Source organism: Cygnus atratus, chromosome 20, assembly GCF_013377495.2.
Source record: "Cygnus atratus isolate AKBS03 ecotype Queensland, Australia chromosome 20, CAtr_DNAZoo_HiC_assembly, whole genome shotgun sequence".
Classification (NCBI taxonomy): Eukaryota; Metazoa; Chordata; class Aves; order Anseriformes; family Anatidae; genus Cygnus; species Cygnus atratus.
This window is the reverse complement of record NC_066381.1, coordinates 6,034,267-6,052,337: the sequence shown is the minus strand read 5'-3', so window position 1 is coordinate 6,052,337 and position 18,071 is coordinate 6,034,267. Positions and strand designations below refer to the sequence as shown.

The window sequence follows — 18,071 nt, the reverse complement described above, 5'->3', positions numbered from 1 at the left end:
ACAAACACAGGCTGGGTGGAGAACAGATTGAGAGCAGTCCTGAGGAGAAGGACCTGGGGGTGTTGGTGGACAAGAAGCTCAACATGACCTGGCATGGTGGTCTTGCAGCTCAGAAAGTCAACTGTATTCTGGGCTACATCAAAAACAGCGTGGCCAGCAGGGCAAGGGAGATGATTCTCCCCCTCTACTCTGGTGAGACCCCACCTGCAGTACTGCATTCAGCTCTGGGGGCCCCAATATAAGAAGGACATGGAGCTGTTGGGGCAACTCCAGAGGACAGCCACAAAGATGATCAGAGGGCTAGAGCACTTCTGTGAAGACAGGTTGAGACAGTTGGGGTTGTTCAGCCTGGAGAAGGGAGACCTTCTAGTGGCCTTCCAGTACTTAAAAAGGGCCTGCAAGAAAGCTGGAGAGGGTCTGTTTGTATGGGCATGTAGTGATAGGGCAAGGAGTAATGGCTTTAAACTGAAAGAGGGTAGATTTAGATTAGATATAAGGAAGAACCTCTTCACTATGAGGGTGGTGAGGCACTGGAACAGGTTGCCCAGAGAAGTTGTGGATGCCCCAATGGGGCTTTGAGCAACCTGGTCTAGTGGGAGGTGTCCCTGCCCATGGCAGGAGGGTTGGAACTAGATGATCCTTAAGGTTCCTTCCAACCCACCCCATTCTATGATTCGACAAAGACAAGATGAAAGGTCAATTAAGGCAATCAGTGAGATTTTAAAAGCAGTGGTGGAAATGTCTGCAGGAAAATCCAGACTCCTGAAAATTAAGGAGGTTGCCAAATAACAAGCTGGAAAGAAACAGCAGAAGCCAGAATGAGAGAGGGAAAAATGCACATCACAAAAACTCCTCTGATTTAAGAATGGACACAGAGAACAGTATGAATTTTACTGTGTGGTCTCTCTGACCTTAAGCGCAACAGTCCTATTTCACTCCTCATCATCTTCCCCCGAGTGCACAGCATTAAATTGAAATTGGACTAAGCTAATAAAGTGTCATTTTCAGCTGCCCTTCAGAGATGGATAGAGAGTCCCAAAGTGAGAGTCAGTAACAGACTATGGGATTTCTTTTTCTTTCATTATTTGCACTTGCCCAAGGCTGTGCAGAGCCCCAACAGGCATTGTTAATACAATGCATCTTTTAACCAAGTTTCACTTTCTAGAAAAAAAATGTTTACAGAAAGCTGCTCTGCAGCAGAGATGCATATTCTGGGTTTGAGGACTGCAGATGGGAGGCCAAGTAGAAAGCTTTCCAGATAGTCTCTATGCTGACTGATTCTCTGGCATTCAGCAGGCCAAATGAAACAAAAAATATAATCAAACTTAGCAGTTTTCAGTAAGAAAGATTTTAAAATGGGACTTCACTTCTTAAGTTTTTACTATGAATAAAAGCACAAGTTTGTCCTAAATACAGCACTATTAAAATGTGTATATGTATTTTTTTTTTTCAAAAAAAATCTAAAAATGTTCATATCTTTTCTTGCAAGCAAGGAGCAAATGGAAGAAGGTATCAGGCCACACAAATACACATTTAATTCATGTAGTAGATTGGTGGCTCTGGAAATGCAGTATTATATCAAAGGTGCATACTGTTTCAAACACACTGTACATATCATTGGGCAAAAAAACAAAGATTTGTTGTTTTGTTTGAGACATTTGCAAAGGCATCTTAACCTGCCCAGATGCAGCTAGACAAAAATATCTTGCTCTGACTATATGTAGCCATATCACTAAACATATCTACACAAACATTCGGCTATGTCCACAGGTAAAGACTGAAAGTTTCTGGCCGCACTACAATGCGGAACAAGTGCATCATCTGACCTATTCTGAATATACTTTTATAAATATGTACAAATCAATTACAGGCACTTGAAATGTCTTTGGTTGGAATAAACCAACATTGCAAGATAATGTATTCACAGAGTGTTAAGACCCATTCTGGGTTCAGCAGGCAATGATTACGGTTCTCAGTCATTCTCAGTAAAAGAAGAGGATGGATTATGCTTCTGACAAAACAACCTAAACAAAAGAAAAAGAAAACATTTAATTAAAGTCAAATTCCTAATCCCATAACAGTGATATTGCTTATCTCCATGCAGCTGGCATATCTGTCCTTGCCTTTTTCGAAGAACCTTGAAAGTCTAACTTGGAAAGGAAATCAAAGCAAGTCTGAAGGTATTTTGTTTTTAGCATAATCAATTTAAAAACAATACAAAACAAAACAGCTTATGCTACAAAAAAATCAAGATCAAAGGGTGCCAACATTCATTTCCTACTTCACAATAAATATATTCATATTTAATCCTTCAAGCAAAGTCCACGTCTCCAATGCATACTGAATAATGACTGTTTCAATACCTTTGTGATTGTTTTTTTTTTGTAATTCTAATGGCTGCTAATCAGAATTATGTATCATGTTTTATTCAAAATTTTCAGTCTGTTGCGATGAAAGGTAAATAAAACCATTCAGTGCTATCTATTCAATGCTTCATACAAAATAGTGAGAATAACAACAGAAGTGTGGCAGAAGAGCTGCGTTATAGCACTTACTGAACTGCAATAATCCACTTCTGGAGGAGAGAAATGTAACTGAGGATCTACACAGCACATATATGTATTTTGTAGAACCCTTCTTTACTGTCCACGATAAAATACCCACGTCTCTTTGAAAAGGAATTAGGCCTACATTTCAAGAGATAAGAACTAGTCTGTACTATGTAAAAAAAAAAAGGAGGCTTGCTATGTTTTCTTAACAGAGTCAATATTTTGTTATTACTCAAACTCACCTTTTCAGAGCAGAATTCTGTATTGCTTTGCCTCAGTTTGCTTGGTCTGCCTTTTATAACTGCATAGCAGAACATTGTAATCACCATCACAAAAAGAAAGTAACTGGTATGCATGAGATGCAGGTTTATTAGAGAGCGATCATCCTGCACAGAAAATTAAAACCATTTACTGACAATGCACCAATAGTTGACACTTAATATTAGAGCAATAATTACCCGTTCAGCACAGAAATTACTTCATGAATCAACTTTCTCCCCTATTAAAAGATGGCATAGTAATGAAAGTGATTCTTAATTGTGGCACAAAAAGAACCAAAATGTTCTTCATGTTAAAACTCTGTACTAGAGATCTCTCCCCATATACAAGAACTGCCTTTTGTCAAATGATTTCAGAATATAAAACTTGGTTATTAAAAGCTGTGAGGCCCATGGAGATTACATGAAGACCATCATGCCCACCAGTGGTGAGGCATATCCAACTCTGTTTCAGCCCCTGCACTAAATATAATAAAACAGCACTAAATCTGACTATTTTAGGACCCATATTCCGTTAAACCACATTTATTGAACATAACTTGTAAAAAACACCGTGGCACTTACATCTGGAACTATAACAGTTAGTTTGGGATTTAAAGCGTGGTACACTTTTCCAATTGCTCCTTTGTAACACCAGAAAGGGTTATAATCTTGTGCATATTTTGTATTAGAGTCCCTTGCTGTGGTAAAGATCTTGTACCAAAGTGTAGCGTTGCTGTACGTTTCAGGAACGCAATGTGGTGGCTGACTGCAGAAAAACAGAAATAATTAGCACCTTAATTGCCATTCTCCGCCTTCAGTAAGGCTAACTTTCAGAACTGAGTCAGGCCCAGACTTCTTAACAGCAGTATAAAACACAGTTTTACAAAACAGCAAAAAAAAGTCTTAACCAAAAGACTGTATAAAAAAACATATGATTCCTATACGAACATTAAAATTTAACTGAATGTTGTTCCAGTAAGTCAACACCCCACAGCTTAATTAGAAAAATGCTGGTTTTCATATGGCTTCATACAGTCATGGGAACCTGTCTGATGGTTCTCCAGAGTATACTGAATAGTGTCAGGGAGCCTGGAGGAGAAAGGGAAACTATTCTGATGAAAGGTCTGCACCTGCTGGGTTTGGTAGCAAAGCAACGTTCAGCTTAGGCTCATCTCTTGGTAGGGAAGAGGATAAGATCCTCAGAGTCAAGTCTTAGCTCTCATACAAGGTAGTGAAACTAAATTATAGGGTATCTTTCTTAAATATTCACTGATTCCATAGTTCTTACTGAAGTTTAAATCACAGGCTGCATGCTGAAAGGCAGGTATGCCTAGAGACAAAACATTCACAGAAAAGTCTAGCATTGCTAAAAGACAGCAAAAGTCTCAAGACAGACAGGGTTTTACTGCAGGGGAAGGAAGGCAGATACACGATATCCACAGTCAACAACAACATTCATCAGATGTGACAACCTCAGAGAAGCAGCTAAGAAATTAATCACCCAACAGCCAGTCTGTGAAAGAGTTTAAAATGCACTTACACTGTGACAGGAAACACGTTGCTGGCTGCTGTCACAGTCATGCAGGTTGTGAACACAACCTGCTCGCAGTGACCATGAAGAACGCAGTCATCTGAATTCCAGGCAGTCGGCAGGGTGAACGTAATGTTTATCTCCTCGTGGGATTCTCTGCCTTTGAGAAAGAGAGGAGGAAAGAAGGAAAGCTGTTTTCCAATCACAAAAGTAGCTGAGCAACAATCGCTAGGATAAGGAAAGCGTGCAATTTTACCCCGATTCTGTACCTTTGAAGTCACCCAGCAACTTTATTATCAACACAGAAAGCAAAAAAAAGTTTAAAAAAAACAACAAAAAGCACCAAAAAAAATTCAAAACAACAACTGCTGGTCTTTCTAATCTCTCCTGCCCCCAAAAGAAGTGGGATCATCAGGCTCCTTTCAGAAACAAATACCTCCCTATTTATAAATGAATTCATGCATGTTCTGAGAATTTTATTAGAAAGTAAAATCACACTTCTTTAGCCTTTCTCCTGCCAAAGATGTTGTTGAACATCTGCTTTTTCTGAAGCTCACATTTCAAATTGGAGATATTTGTGCAGATGAAAAGGTGCTAGCAGATACTGAACTGCAGATTAGGTAGTGAACACTGACTTCATATGGACATATTCATACTGAAAATAAATCCAGGCTACTTGAAATGGAACTTGCATTTGATAGCACACAAAGCAGTAACAAAATAATAATATAAAATACAAGAACTCAGATTTACAGCTATGGCAAATGTCTCCTTACAGATCTCTGAGGTTCAAGACACCTTCAGACATTATTATAAAATGCAACCCTGGCTAAAAGCTAAAATTCCACGAGGATCTATTATTAACAATCTAATCTCCTGTCAAAGCTGTCAGGGCAGCCAAATAAGAGGTCTTCATGCCACAGAAATTTAAATCATTTTATTTTTTGCTGTTTGCAATATTAAAATTTATGTATGCATTTTAGATAAACTGTATTTTTTAGGCACTACACTACTTGATCTCTAAAGTATATACATTAACGCCTTCAAAATGTGACTTCAGCACTTGAAGATGTATCGAGACACCATTGTCCAATGAGTCACTTTTAGAAGATTTTGCTGCTCAGAATTTTTTGGCTTAAAAGTTACCTTCCATTGTCATTATAGGCTAACTGCTTAACATTGCAAAGCCTAATCGTGGTAAACCTGCACTTTTTTTCCACTCTGAACACAGGGATAAGCTTCTCTAGCAAACAAGTGAAGGGCTCTGTACAGGACTCCACTCACAATAAATCTGTTCTAAGCAAAAGATTCATCTCACCGGTAATAAACTAGAGTTTTCATTTATCTGTAGCCGTCATTCAAACTTATAAAAGTCAAGTCCTGCATACCTGAGAGTCCGATTTGGTGTCCAAAAATTGTGGAACTTAGATGTGTGACGTTGCGGGAATATCCGCCAAATGGTCTGAGTGGGTCCAGCGTCAAAGTGATTGTAACAGAGATGTTTATAGGACCAGAGTCCTCAAGAGTCTGTGGAGACTGTGTAGAAGATCTTGCCTGGCCGCTGGTCACGGTACTTTCTGGAGTTGTGGTATCGTTGATGAGATGCTTTAGGGTTTCATTCTCAGATATACAGAAGTCCAAATCATTAAACCTCAGGAGGAAAGTATTCCAGTCCTTTAAACAAACGCAAAGATTTAGAGCGGATTAGCAAGTTAACTTCTGGTTGCCACTTCCCTACAGCAGCACAGACCTTGCTACATACTACCCTGCCTGCAGTTTCGAGGCATTTAACGTAAATCACATGGCTCACAAAGCAAGCACAAACACCACCATGGCTATCTCAACAATGGGACAAGTTGTTTACAGAAGTCTGAAGTGTTCAATTCCAGCCACTGCCCCTGACCGCTGCTGGGCACAGCAGAAGAATACCCTTCATGAAACTCCAGAAATATACTGGCTTGGTCTATCTACCGCGCTCAGGGTACGAGTGGTTTCCAACAAGGTTTTCCTCCTTACAGGATAGTAACGCTAGGTAAGAACAGAAGTTTCACAAACAAGCTAGCTGACATCATGGAATAATAATAATAAAAAAAAAAAAAAGGCTCCTAGCCATGGGAGGGAAAATCCAAGTCAGATGATTTGGCCTCACCCTTAAACTAAAATAAGACTATTCACACATTCACACCAACAGTCACTTTTCCTGTAAAATCAGTGGCAAGTATGCTGAAAACAATCTCCCATAAGACTCTTGCACTGCCATAAAAGGGTTTTCAGGGGGGAAAAAAGGAACTCGTTAGCTTTGTGCATGTATTTCAAATCAGTATTCCCACTGTTCAACCTGGGAACTTCTTGTACCGTACCTCTGTCATCTCTGGTGACTTGATCTCCTTGATTTTAAAGAAATAGCCCAGTGTCAAAAAAGCTATTGCCATAGCGCTTACGCTGATCATAAAGACCACAAGCGGAGGTCGGCTGCTGACGTAAACCTTCAGGTTCTCCAACAGGTTTATGTTGAACATTATTCTGATCGTTCACCTGAAAAGAAAGAACATTACAGCAGAGTGACTGGGCTGTGTGCTGTGGGGTGGGGGCGGTCAATCACAAAAGAGAGAAGTTTGACAACAAAAAAATGAAGTCATATGCGAAAATGAGATTCAATTATACAGCTCTGTACTGGTCATTGAACACAGGCTCGGTACGCCTCAAATAAAGCACAAATCAAAAACACACTCGATTTTACCTTCTCAGCTTTAAAAATCACCAACAGACTTTAAGCAGTGAAGACAACCTCTAGCACAGCCCGATATCGCTGATGAGCAATAATACCATCCCTTCTCCTTCCCACTTTCCTAGGCAGAATAGGCTCTGTGACTAATTCCAGCAATATTTGGACTCCTCGAATTACAGTGCAAATGGAGCTGCAATGCAGCCTACAAAGCAACCTCTGTACGTCTCCCCATATACTATCAAAACCGAGGCTGAAGCCTTACAACATGACTCTCCCCATCCCTAGCCCCAAAGGACAAGACCTTCAAACGGGATCCAAGAATCAGCCTAGGGGCATTTTGGGCTTCTGCACCGAGAATCCTGTTGTGAGAAACACCCAAGAACAGCACGAGTGGGGAGGAGAAAGCAGCTCCTTTCTCTCTCCAATTTGTGCAGCAGCTAGAGAACTTCTACTGGAGTCTGTAAACAAAAGAGAGGACTCAACATACGCTGAGGAAACGTACTGAATCATTGTTTTTTTTATCCAAAAAGTAGTATTTAGTCTGATTCTTCTAATTGTTTTTCCATTTTCAGAGCAGAAAGACTTAAGCTAAGTTCACTGTATCAGCTTCCCGATCTCCCAGCACAGTCAAAAGCAAACATTCAAGTGTTAAAGTGCAGCCTTGCAGCACCTAGTTCAGCAACTCTGCAAGGAGAAAACTCGAAGAAAACCTTTTACCTTTGTCTTACCTACAATCCTGTTGAAAAGGCTTTTAACCCCATCTATAACAGAAGCACAGAAACAGTTCCTAGCTACATGCTGCTCAGCCTCAAAACTCATAGGAAGTGGCAAGCTTCAGGACTAGTATCTACAGGATGTGGCACTGCAGTGGTTAATGTTTGAGCATTCATACTGATCTGATAACCCTTAATTAAGTCAGGGCCTCTGCTCCCTGCAGGTCTATGTGATTCTCATGGCCTCTTATTAGAAGCACATGTCATTTACCTCCCAGCTGCAGTGCGGCCCAAGCCTCGGTAAGCCCAGGGGTGTAGGAGGGACAGGGTTGAAGGAGCACAAGCCGTGATCTGATCTACTGATCCAAAAGGGAACGAGACAAACTTTCAAGTTGTTTTTTTTCAGATCCCACGATGTACATTGATCACAACTTTTGCATACTCAATATTTTACTGGCAGAAATGCTTCGGTTATTCTTGACAGAAGCAATACCAACTAAAGCTGCAAAACTGCTCCAGAGAAGAGAAATTTGGGTCTAGAGAAGAGACCAGAAGCCCTGTGGCAGCAGCACGACATGGAGCTGTGCGTGCCAGCTCTCCTGGACTCTCCCCACGCACCTACTTGCTCTCCTCGATGAGATCTGCTGAAACAGGGCTCGCTCCGGAGCACAAGATCGTGTCCTGCATTTACTTTTTTGCTCTATCAACCAACTCCCATCCACTCTGCAAAGACCAGGAAAGCCGGGAGCTTTTTATCAGCAAAAGCTGATAAAACTGCAAACACCCCCTGCCAGAAGTATGCAGTATGTCCGAGCATGAGAAGCACAGCGCCAAGACAGCAGAGAGAAGGAGAAGAGGGGAAAGAGAAGGAGAGAGGTGGTGAGACAAATGTGCACCTTACCAGAACTTCTGTCCGCCCAAGAGCAGCCGTAGTATGGCCAAACAAGCCTGCGACGGTGGCAGGAGAGGGCAGGAGAGAGAGGGGAAGGGAGAGCCGGTGCCTGTCAGGACCATGCTGGGTTCGTTCTGCGTGCCCTGCCTCCTGTCTGGTCACTTGCAGCAAATTTCTTAAACGAGCCTAGTTAAAAACCCCCGAACGCTCCAGCTAAAAACATCGGAGACACATGTTGAGATGGAAATAGATCAAAAGATAACCCAAAAGCAGAGCCGTATGCAGCGTTCCCTTCTGGATTTCCTTGTGAAAATAACAACACAGATGCAGGCTTTATTAGAGCATTTAATCAAAGCTGAATGTCACCCACAGCATATACAGGTCTGCGAGCCCTTTTTAAAGGGGCTTCCAACAGTTCCATTAGCGTTCTTGTTTACTACAGGGCCTAAAATCAGCCATAAAGCTCGATGTGCTGAAAAGCACGCGTACGAAAATATTTGGGCTAATATTTTTATGTAAGAGATCACCAGCTTTAAAGTGCCGGGTGCTTAATATGCTCCCATAAGTCACCAGCTTTGAAAGCAATTAGAAAATGCCATAAGCTGCAATTTCCGAAGCGTAACATGCCTTTTGAGCATTTGTGAGAGAAAAGGGAACGACTGTGGATTTAATACCGGAGCTGACATGAAAACAGCAATTGGACATGGCTAGCACAAATCAGAACGAAGAGGAGTATTTCCAAGCTGCTGCCTGGAGAACTGCCGATTTTTTAGGGAACAAAGTGCTCGAACAGCATTAATTATCAAAGAACTCGTGAAACGGCTCAGGGCACATAAATCAAAACGTATATTCCTATGACATTTTAGGGGGCTGGTTAATGGTCCACACACTTACACTCCTCCCTTCTGTTAAGACCTGTCAGAAATATACCACAATTGCTGTTCCTCTACCAGCTCTCCTCGTAACTCACAGCTTCCTCTGTGTAAATGAATAACCTACAGGATACCATTGAAACTTTTATTTCTCTTTCACACAGTTAAGGAAAAGAAACAGAATGCTATTACCTCCTGGCAGGTCAGGGAAGCAAGATCGGGTTTCTCTTTTTAGCTAAATAAGTAATCTAGAAAGAGGCCCTAATGGCTGCTGTCTGCCTCGCTCCACTCTGCCCAAGCCTTTTAATGCTTGCGCAATAAAAACATCCACGACCAACCTAACAAGTGGCTGGAGCACAAGAGGAGGAAGGAGAAATGCCAGCTCGGAACAGCGGCCGCCAGCTCCAACGTAGCTGCCTGGTGCTGAGGTGTACGCGTCGGGACAACACGGGCAGTTCTGGCTGATGGTGCTCATCGGGAAACGCGGGACAAGAGCTGCAGAGGTGGCGCGCTTTTAGATCCCTGCAAAACCTGGGATGGTCTGTTATGGAATTAAAACGATAAAGATGGTGAAGGATGGAAATAGCAGTTAGCATGCCAGAGTCCCAGGCAAACACAGACCTGCTTAACCATATAAAAAAATAAGGAGACTTGTTTAACCATCTAAAAAAAATAAGTAAATAGTCGCCTGTTCTGCAATCTGGGGGAGTTTTCCACCACGATAGCTCAAGGATGAATACAGCAGCCTCAGGAAAGCAACACTATCAGTTGTTCCTGCCTCGTGTGTGACAGGGGATGAGGAAAAGGTAACTTCTGAAACGGAGCTGTGAGGTTTTCGAGAATAAATTACAAATCGGGAAAATCTTGAAGTCTATTGCAAAGAGCAAAAGGTCGATGAAATGAGTCACAGCAGATGTATTAAATTCTCTTCTCGGGGCTTAATATCAAAGGAGCTGAATTCATAACAACATCAACAAAAAACATGGTGTACTAACGCAGGTATTAAAAATAAAATTGGAGTTGCCAAAAGGAAAAACAAAACATGATTTTCCAAGAGATTAAAGTAAACATACAACGTAATTTTTATATCTCTTGCCAAAATGTTGCTATCTTTCCACCAGAAAGCTTAAAAATCAAGCGATTTCCGTAAAAATATTTCCCCTTCTTTTTACGCATACAAGATAGTTGCAGTCCACAGAAGAAAAATATTTGGGGGGGGGCTAAATATTTAAAGCAACAACAACAAAAACCAACACTGAAATGTCTTAAGGAAGAAAAGGGTGGGTGGAAGAGAAAGGGAGCAGGCTGGAGCTAACCCATCCCTACGGCACTGCACTGAGACCTCGCATATTTCGCAAGCCTGCATCTTCCTGCACTTCAGAGCATTTCATCTTCCCTGTGTGCAGTTCCGTGTATTTTTATTATCAATTCTGTTTTCAAAGACGCCTCACTACCAGTAGCACAATGGGGGTTAGGAAATGGGTCACATCAGGGTTAACCTGAATGAAAGTAACATTGCGTGCCAGGAAAACGCTCAAACACAAACCAATCGAACTGTGATTTTCCTAGCAAACCACCCATAAGTAACATGCAAACAAAGCCACGGTGTTGATCTCAAACTGAAGCGCCTCTCATTTAAGAACAGGAAACTGTAGCAGGTACTAAAGATACCTTTAATTGAATTTGGCTTTCTTCTCAATGAACAGAATGTGATCTCTACCACCTAAACCGCTAAAAATAGTAAATATACACATTTAAGTACACTGAAAAATGGTAAAGCAAAATAGATCACAGCTGAGTTAACTGTGAAGCTGCCTATTAAAGTTCAGAGTATTCAAGGTGCTCTGTCAAAGCCTTAAAAAGAGTACTTAATGAGAATGTCTTTATCTCTAATCTGGTATCGCCAAGCTATCAAACAGAACTAGCAAAAGGAACATCAGCTGATCCGACAAGTGGAAATCAGGCCTCTGCTGGCTCGCACAGCAACGCCAATTATTATCTCCCACTTTCTGAAAAGGAAAAAATCTCACACATTTTAAAAAGGAAAAAAAAATCAGGGTAAAACTTAAAATTAGAAAGTGTCTAACCTCGCCAGAGGGCTGTCCTTTTATACCCTGAAATGAACTACCCATTGCTACTACATACACTATCAGCAGCTTTTACGGGCAGCTTCTTCCAGGAGTTGGAGACAGCTAATCAATAGATTTCCATCTCTGTTGGAATTTCACAATACACTATTTTTAACATAAAATATGCAGTTGGGAGAAAGAGAGCTTTCCCACTAACTTCACAGGAAGACTTACTTTTCCATACCGATATCTACAGAAAAAACAGGAGGTGCAAGCAAATGCAGCTGCTTTAATTCAGCTTTCGAGAACCATAACGAGACGCTGCGGGATGCAATCGCACAGCCCCAAGCCTCTGCCAGAAGCAGAGGGCACGCAGGGCTAGCTCCTGAGGGATGCCAAAATCTCTACTTTGGGATTGAGCAGAATCCTCCAGGGCAGAGCACTTTTACCGGCCAGCTGATCCTCTTCCCCTTTGTCGGTCCTCCAGCGTTACAAAATTAAATGAAAAGACTCATAGTAAATGCCATCGGTCTTCTCAAAGTAGAAAAGCAGTGAGCAAGACTTGTGGAGGAAGAGGAAAAATTGACAAAAACATCCCCTAGGATCCTTCAACCCCTGCAGCCAAAATATCACCACAAGGTACCCAGGCAGAGGTGCAGAGGCTCCCTGCCCTCAGGGCTGCGCAAGGAGGAGGTGATGACTCCTGGTGATCAGCTCAGGCCAGTCCGTGGCTCATTCTCTGACCTATTTCATCCTACAAATATGTTTACTGATTAAAAGCAAACAAACGCTTTCCTAGAGTCTGGAAGCAGAAAGCACAGAGCACTGTTTCTCGTGACAAGAAAACAGCCCGGTCCTCTGCCCACACGTAGAGCACAGATGGAAGGCGCTGGACAACACTGAATGAGCCAGAGAGCATCACCTGCTGCAAAGGAGGTTATTTCCTCATATAATCCAATAACAGAGCCATTTGGGAAGCTGATTATTAACAAAACTCTGAGAGCCCAGGGACTTACTTGCACAAAGTGGTTTTTTTCCACCTCTCGAAACACTTTTCAAAGCATAATTAAACATTTCAACATCCCCAGGAGCTACAAAAACAGCAAACATTTCAGCTCTCTTACCCATAAAACAAAGGCAAGGAAGGGTAGCAATCTGGTCACACTTATAGGAAAGTTGAAGACTGAAATTAATACTGAATTTCACACCCCCAAGTTCCCATATGTAACTCTTGTCAAAGACAGAAAGCAAAATTAAAGGTAGATGAGTTAAAAAAATAACAAGGAAAATTTGTAGATCAACTTTTACTCAGCCAAATGTCTGTGTACGAGACATATCCATGTACTGAGCAGCGCTGCCCAACAAACTTGGGTGTTGGAGTTCTAAGCACCTGCGGTGGATTTAACACAAGCACACGGCGTGTCGCTTAATGCTCCTGGGAAGGCAAAGGTAATTTTTTACATCTTAATTTACAATTTCAAGAAATAAATGCCAAAAAAACATTGCGTAAATGCAAACAAGTTCAAAACACTTCTTTTTAAATGCTAAGAGTTAAAAAAGAAGAAGAACCAGAAGAGTAGAAAAGTCAGGAGCCAAGAAATACAAACAATGTGAAGAAAGCCTTTTCTTTCGCCGGTTCAATGAACCCTGAATTCTGACCATTGTTAAAAGCAAAAAACATGATTTAAAATACACCCAGCTGCAAAACAAAAGCAAACCTAACCTGTGCTTGAAAACAGACATTTTGTTGCCAAACTGTAAAAAGGCAGCACTGCTTGCCAATTGAGTCTGTGTGATGGGAAAAATATGTTTTCGTATGCAAGAGTTCTGGCTTGGGCATCTGTAAAGCCTTCCAACTTTTAGAAGCCAAAGCCATGACTTACAGCATGACATATTCTACATCACACAGACTGCAGGATAACATATATTATACTATATATATACTATATTATATATATAAAGCATTATACAACGTCAAAGGCCTTGAGTCTAAAAAAAATACAAAAATAAAAAGCTGTTCCAGTTACTGCTCTTCAGCATGAGAACCTGGGAGAGGAAAGCAAAATTAAAACGATTCCTTTTTATAGGGGCTGTCCCCTAGAAGTGGATCCTATACATTTCCACCAGAAAGCAAATTTAGCCCACCGCAGCCAAACAGGCGCAGTTCGCCGCAAGGCTTTGCTCAGGAAGCAATGAAAAGTCTCAGTAACAGCTTAATAATCAGACACTGGTTTAGCAGCCAGTTGAAGGAGGTTAATCGTTGACTTCATTAAGGCTACACATTAAGGAACGTGGTGTGGGATTCTGCACGGTAAGTACAGAAAAACGCCAGGAAAAGGCTCTTCAGACGGTCTGTAATGAGAACTGTTGTTTGTAATGAGAACTGCAATGAGACAGAGACCCAGCCAGATACACAGCTTGAATCACAAGCAGAAAATGAGTGACAAGTCGAGGAAATGGCAGCTTTAGTGGGAATGGCAAAGCGGAGCTCTGCGTGTAGAAGGTAACACTGACTGGGCAAGGAGTAGAAAGAGAGCCAGTGGCCACTGCTGAAGGAAAGAACACAAATAGCAGCAGAAACACCTGAAAAACTGGGCACCGGCTGAAAAAGCAGAAACCCAGCAGTAACGTTACCACGCCGGTGTACTTCACGCCCCTGGTCGAAAGAAATACAACTTTAATTTGCTTAACCCAAACTCGTGGAAGAACAGTCTCTCCATTTTCCAGATAGGTAATTACCAAACCTCGACATGCCAGGGCATATGCGAGTTCTCTTATAAAACAAAACCTGGGAGTTCTGACTTCTGGGAACCTGCTTTATTGACAAGTCTGCTCGGAATGGTCTTCTCGAAAACAACACTCCCAACACCTCCATGCCTTGGGCAAGGGGAAATTTGGGGAAAGCAACGAAATTGTGACACCAAAGGTTTTCATAAATACTTTGTTATGGGCTCGTTTGATAAAGCAGCATTACTTCTCTTTAAAAAAGCACATTTTTAAATAAAAAATAAAGATGATGCTCACAGAAACACTGCCAGCAAGTGCTTAAGGAGGGAGCTGCACTCCTGTGGTACGAAACCCGTCCGGGGGCGATGGAGTCACCAGTGTCCTGTCTGCTGCCAGGCGCATCCGGCTCACACAAAGGACACCAAGGTCTGGTTGTCACTGCCCTCGGATGCAAGCACCGCTCCGCGCCTTTCTCCTGGCAGAGCACAGAGCCTGTTCTGTGTCATCAGGCGGCGTTTCAAGTCCTTGTCTTTCAAGTGGAAAAGAAGAATCACATTCCTCGGGCCTCGAGCCACTCCTCAACTCATGGGAAGGAACAAAGCCACTGAGGTCTTAATCCTCTTTGATGGGACTAAACCTAGAGTCAAAGAGCGTAAGGGCTCTCGGGCACAATTCGATATTATCTCTGCTCAGTCTGCCAACAAAAGTTGTCCCCTGTTATGCGGACACCTGCTGACCAGAAATTGGATTGCAGCCATCAGCTTCCTCTCGGAGCCCAGGGAAGCGGCACAGCTCCCCAGGTGAGCCCAGACCAGCTCCGCACACCCCACCTGGGAGCAGAAGGACGGGTGACCGCTGCCTTGACCTTACCTGCTTCTACAGAGGCATTAATGATTTACCAGAAAAGACGGGCCTGAGGAGGCATTCCCATTTCACGATACACCACGCACCATAAAACTTCTCTGAAGCCCAATGAGGTTGTGGAAAGTAACTCTTAATAATTCATATCCAGAGTCAAGGTTTGTCTACCAGGATCAACTGTATAATAACGTGGGCAGAGCTAACTATGCAATTAAATTTCCCCAGAGAAGACAAGCCCTTAAAAAACAAACAAACGGGAATTAAAATAAACAAAAAAGCCCGTGCAGCGATCAGTTCTGTCCCTTGTCAGGCACCAATGGCTCCCGGGGTGCCCGTGTCTACAACTAAGATTTACAGCTCAAATTTAACTTTAGGTACCCAGCAGCCATATCCTTGCCATGGTGCAGCAGGAATTTTATCCTTAAAGAAAAACAACGTCTTTAGGCATAAGGTAAACCAAGAAAATAATAAAATAGGGATGTATAGCGAATAGGAAAAGGCAACGAAGGAAACTGTTTTGCAACAGAAATATCGGTAGTGCTACCGGAATTACTCCTTCTTACTATTTTTCCTGGTACGACAGCCAGCATACAAAGCTCGGGCTAAGATCTAATTTAAAATAAACCCTTAGGATAAGCACTAGAGCAGAAGCAGCGATAAAGCACACAGAGCACGGCACCAGAGGACGCCCCCCGCCCCCCGGTGCCCGACCCAGGCCGGGGGCTGCACCCCAACCTCAGCCCCCCTCACCGGTGGCTCGGGGTCCCCGGGGGTGGCACAAACAGTCCAGCAGGACCCTCCCCAAGCCCCGAGGAGGCCTCATAGGGGATCCCCCCCGGCCTCCTAGGCCCCATCCCCACCTTACCGGTGCCCGGAGGGGTCGGGGTGAGGAAGAAGCGGCCCCCGGGCCGGGCGGGCGGAGGCCCGGAGCTCAGCGGCGGCGGCGGGGCGGGCTCTGCACCATCCTCCTGCCCTGACGGGGGGCTACGGGCCGGGGGAAGCCGCTGCCCAGACACCCGCCTCCTCCTCCTCTTCTTCCTCCTCCTGCTGCTGCTACTCCTCCTCCTGCCGCCGCTTCCGGGGACGCCGCCGTCACCTCTCACCCCGGCCGGCCCCGCCGACGGTGGCGCGGGGGGGACAAGCTTGTGGCGGCGCCGGCACGGCGCGGCCCGGCCCCTCAGGCCTCCCGCCGCGGGGGGAGCCCGGTCCGCAGCCCCCCGAGGGCTCGGGGGTCTCCTTCTCCGGTCCCCCCTCCTCAGGCCGGCCGGCTTCGAGGCTGCTGCTGCCGCCCCGCCGCCCCCCCAAGAAAGGCGTTGTGCCCCCGCTATTTACGCCCCGCTGTCTGCTTCAGGGTGGTGGGGAGGCCCTGAGGGAGAATTTTGTCTAATGCGTTCAAAAAAAAAACAAAACAAAACAGTTGGAAAAGGGCAATTTTATGAGGTCACTGCCACCGGCTCCTGTTTGTGTTAAGTCCCTTAAGGGCTGTGGTGTCATTTCCCAGCCACTCATCATCTCCCACCTTGTTCCAACAGGAAAAAAAAAAAGAAAAAAGAACAACCATTTTAAGGTGTCCGCTACCTGAAAGTGTTCAAAACAAAATCTTAAGCTGCTGACTTGACAGAACAAACCAGCACAGTAATGTGATAGATGGCAAGAATGTTTGTACATTAATTTGTTACATTAAAGGAACGAAGGGAGTTATTCAAACAGTGGCTTTTTCCCAAAGCTGTTTCCCAGAGAAGTTTCCCAAGGGACAGGATATCTCAGGTCCATGGCGGAGAGAACATTGTGTAAATAATAGGTTGCTAAATTGGTAACGTACTCCCCTGTCTCAAGGACTGATATAACCGAATAAGGAAGAGGGGGAAGGGTGACTGTCTTCACCCGTGCGACCACCACAGAAGTGGTGGACAGAAGTGACTGGGACAAGACGACCCCCTAGCAACGACTGACGCAGCGGAACCCGGAATAACTGAATGATAAAAAGGGACTGCGGGGGGGGGGGGGGGGGGGGAGTTGCACGCCACTTGGAGGAGCACGAGTTCCCCCGGCCGCCCAGCGCTGTTTTGCTTGCTGATCGCTTACTCAATAAATTGATTGACTTAATTCAAATTCTTCCGACTGAGAGTAATTTATAACAAGTAACATTTCTAGCATGAGAGGAGGAGGGGAAGCCTTGCTCCCAGGAGGAGCAACACAGCAGGGTGGTGGGGACACGGGGCTGGGAGCTGGGATTGCTCAGCCCGGGGATGTGAAGGCTTGGGGGAGCCATACCCATCTGTATATAAATACATACAGAAATACCTCCCAGTATAGAAGAATAAGCTAGGCCTGACAGCTCATGAAAGGACAAGGCTATGGGCTGTTAGCTTCCGACAGAAGGTAGCAGCAATTCCAGCCTTCCACTGCTACCAAGCTGTTTTATCCAGTCATTCCCCTGTAACCCCAGTATTGGGAGCAAGAACAGCCGGGCATCTTACACAACTTACAGTCAGGGGCTCCATGATGCAAGCCTACCCAACTTCATGAAACATGAGTTGGTCAAGGTAGAAGGAAAGTTTGCAGAAGTACTTGCAATAGTTGTGGTACAACCACAGTGTCTTTCCTAAGGACATCCCAGAACTCTCTCCTTAGTCAAGGACCATTTCATAAAGCCTTGACTGAGGCTTTTGGAAAGCAGGAGAGAGTAGTGTCAGTGCATATTTAGCAAGCCTCTCTTGACAGTTAAGAAGAAAAAAAGTCTCATACAACAGACACCAGTTTTGTACAGGTCTAACAAAAGGATGGTGGCTGTAGATAAGAGAAAAGGACACAATCAGTCCTACCGCATACCAATATGAAGCATCAAACCTGTTTGTCCCCTGTTGCA

General features: G+C 43.8%; 1 protein-coding gene across 3 annotated transcripts; it reads right to left on the bottom strand.

The window, feature by feature from the left end:
- Positions 1-1,512: 1,512 nt before the first annotated feature.
- Positions 1,513-16,302, bottom strand: TMEM248 (transmembrane protein 248). 3 transcript variants are annotated; one of them, XM_035559130.2, is made up of 9 exons: positions 16,068-16,295; positions 9,884-10,086; positions 8,683-8,886; positions 6,701-6,875; positions 5,729-6,014; positions 4,350-4,500; positions 3,392-3,575; positions 2,792-2,935; positions 1,513-2,024 (listed from the first exon to the last, which is right to left on the bottom strand). In XM_035559130.2, exons 4-9 carry the CDS (start codon positions 6,857-6,859, stop codon positions 2,004-2,006), a joined length of 945 nt encoding a protein of 314 aa, XP_035415023.1. In that variant the 5' UTR covers positions 6,860-6,875; positions 8,683-8,886; positions 9,884-10,086; positions 16,068-16,295; the 3' UTR covers positions 1,513-2,003. The 3 variants fall into 3 exon arrangements, with proteins under 3 accessions (XP_035415023.1, XP_050570716.1, XP_035415021.1); XM_050714759.1 differs by lacking the exon at positions 16,068-16,295 and adding an exon at positions 7,370-7,526 and having other exon boundaries at positions 9,884-10,035; XM_035559128.2 differs by lacking the exons at positions 8,683-8,886; positions 9,884-10,086 and having other exon boundaries at positions 16,068-16,302.
- Between the last annotated feature and the right edge of the window lie 1,769 nt (positions 16,303-18,071).